The 1,095-nt window shown below is 38.2% G+C and overlaps 1 protein-coding gene across 1 annotated transcript in view; it reads right to left on the minus strand.

The window, feature by feature from the left end:
• The window catches only part of EPCAM (epithelial cell adhesion molecule), a 91,986-nt gene that overhangs the window by 7,990 nt on the left and 82,901 nt on the right, over positions 1-1,095 (minus strand). Inside the window, exons 3-5 of the mRNA XM_023734557.1 lie at positions 900-1,007; positions 374-614; positions 221-227 (exon numbers count right to left, since the gene is read on the minus strand). Coding sequence (XP_023590325.1) covers positions 221-227; positions 374-614; positions 900-1,007 — 356 coding nt within the window. The remainder of the gene's footprint in view (positions 1-220; positions 228-373; positions 615-899; positions 1,008-1,095) is intronic.

Here is a 1,095-nt window from a genome sequence, read left to right on the forward strand (position 1 = left end):
GAGCAAATATATAAATAGTTCAAATTACTCACATATGTTTAACACTAATCTAACTTTAAAATACTGAAGAGTGTTAAGTAAAAATATAAAGGGCAACTCATGTTTAGCATGCTACTGACTATGCAAAAAATAAGAAAACATATTGCTGGTAAATTGATACAATCAATATCTCTGGAAAGATACAGAATAAACTGGTGACATAAGTTCAATGCAGGCAAACCGGGTAGCTGGGGATTGGGATGGGATGGAGACTTTTCAATGTTCACCCTATATCTTTTGAATTCTAAACCATGAAATCACATTACATATTCAAATAATTAATTAAATGACTCTGAAAAGCACGAAAACAAATCAGAAAGGCAGCCCAACTCACTAGGTCCTCACGCGTTCGGAGCACATTATTTCAGTGTCCTTATCAGTTCTTCTGACCCCAGCAGTGTTCACACACCAGCACGTGGCGGTGCCGTTGCACTGCTTGGCTTTAAAGAGCCCTTTCTCGTCACAGTCGGGGTCGTAAAGCCCGTCATTGTTCTGGAGAGCCCCCTCAGGCCTCTTTCTTCTCCCAGACTTGGAAGTTGTCATTTCTGCCTTCATCACCAAACATTTGGAAGCCACTAAAAAGAAACCTTAATGTCAGATTGAAAAATAACTGCAGTTTTATGTTTACAGGGAAAAAAAAAAAATTAATTTAATGCAAAACTCCCAAGGGCCAAAGACAATTATAATAAATTTGTGTGCTCCCACAACCCACTTTCTGAAGTTTCAGACGTCAGATGATTTCAACAAAGTTAAATAGATAACATGATTTAGATGTGAGCCAGTAAAATTCTTCCCAACTCAACACGCATCGATTAAAGAACCAAAGCAAAGTTAAAAGACAACGAAGACATCCTACTCACATTTTGAGCAAATGACGGTATTTTGTGTACCGACTGAAGTACACTGGCATTGACCATTGCTGTTCACAGTGCAGTTTGCGGTCAGCTTGTAGGTCTCACAGAGACATTCTAGGGGAAAAAGAAATCCACTTTAACCAAAAATATCCTCCAAAGTCTCCTTAAAACCAAACAATAGTTAGCTTAACTAGTGAAGAAT

Source organism: Trichechus manatus, unplaced genomic scaffold (genome assembly GCF_000243295.1).
Source record: "Trichechus manatus latirostris isolate Lorelei unplaced genomic scaffold, TriManLat1.0 scaffold00005, whole genome shotgun sequence".
In the NCBI taxonomy this organism is placed as follows: Eukaryota; Metazoa; Chordata; class Mammalia; order Sirenia; family Trichechidae; genus Trichechus; species Trichechus manatus.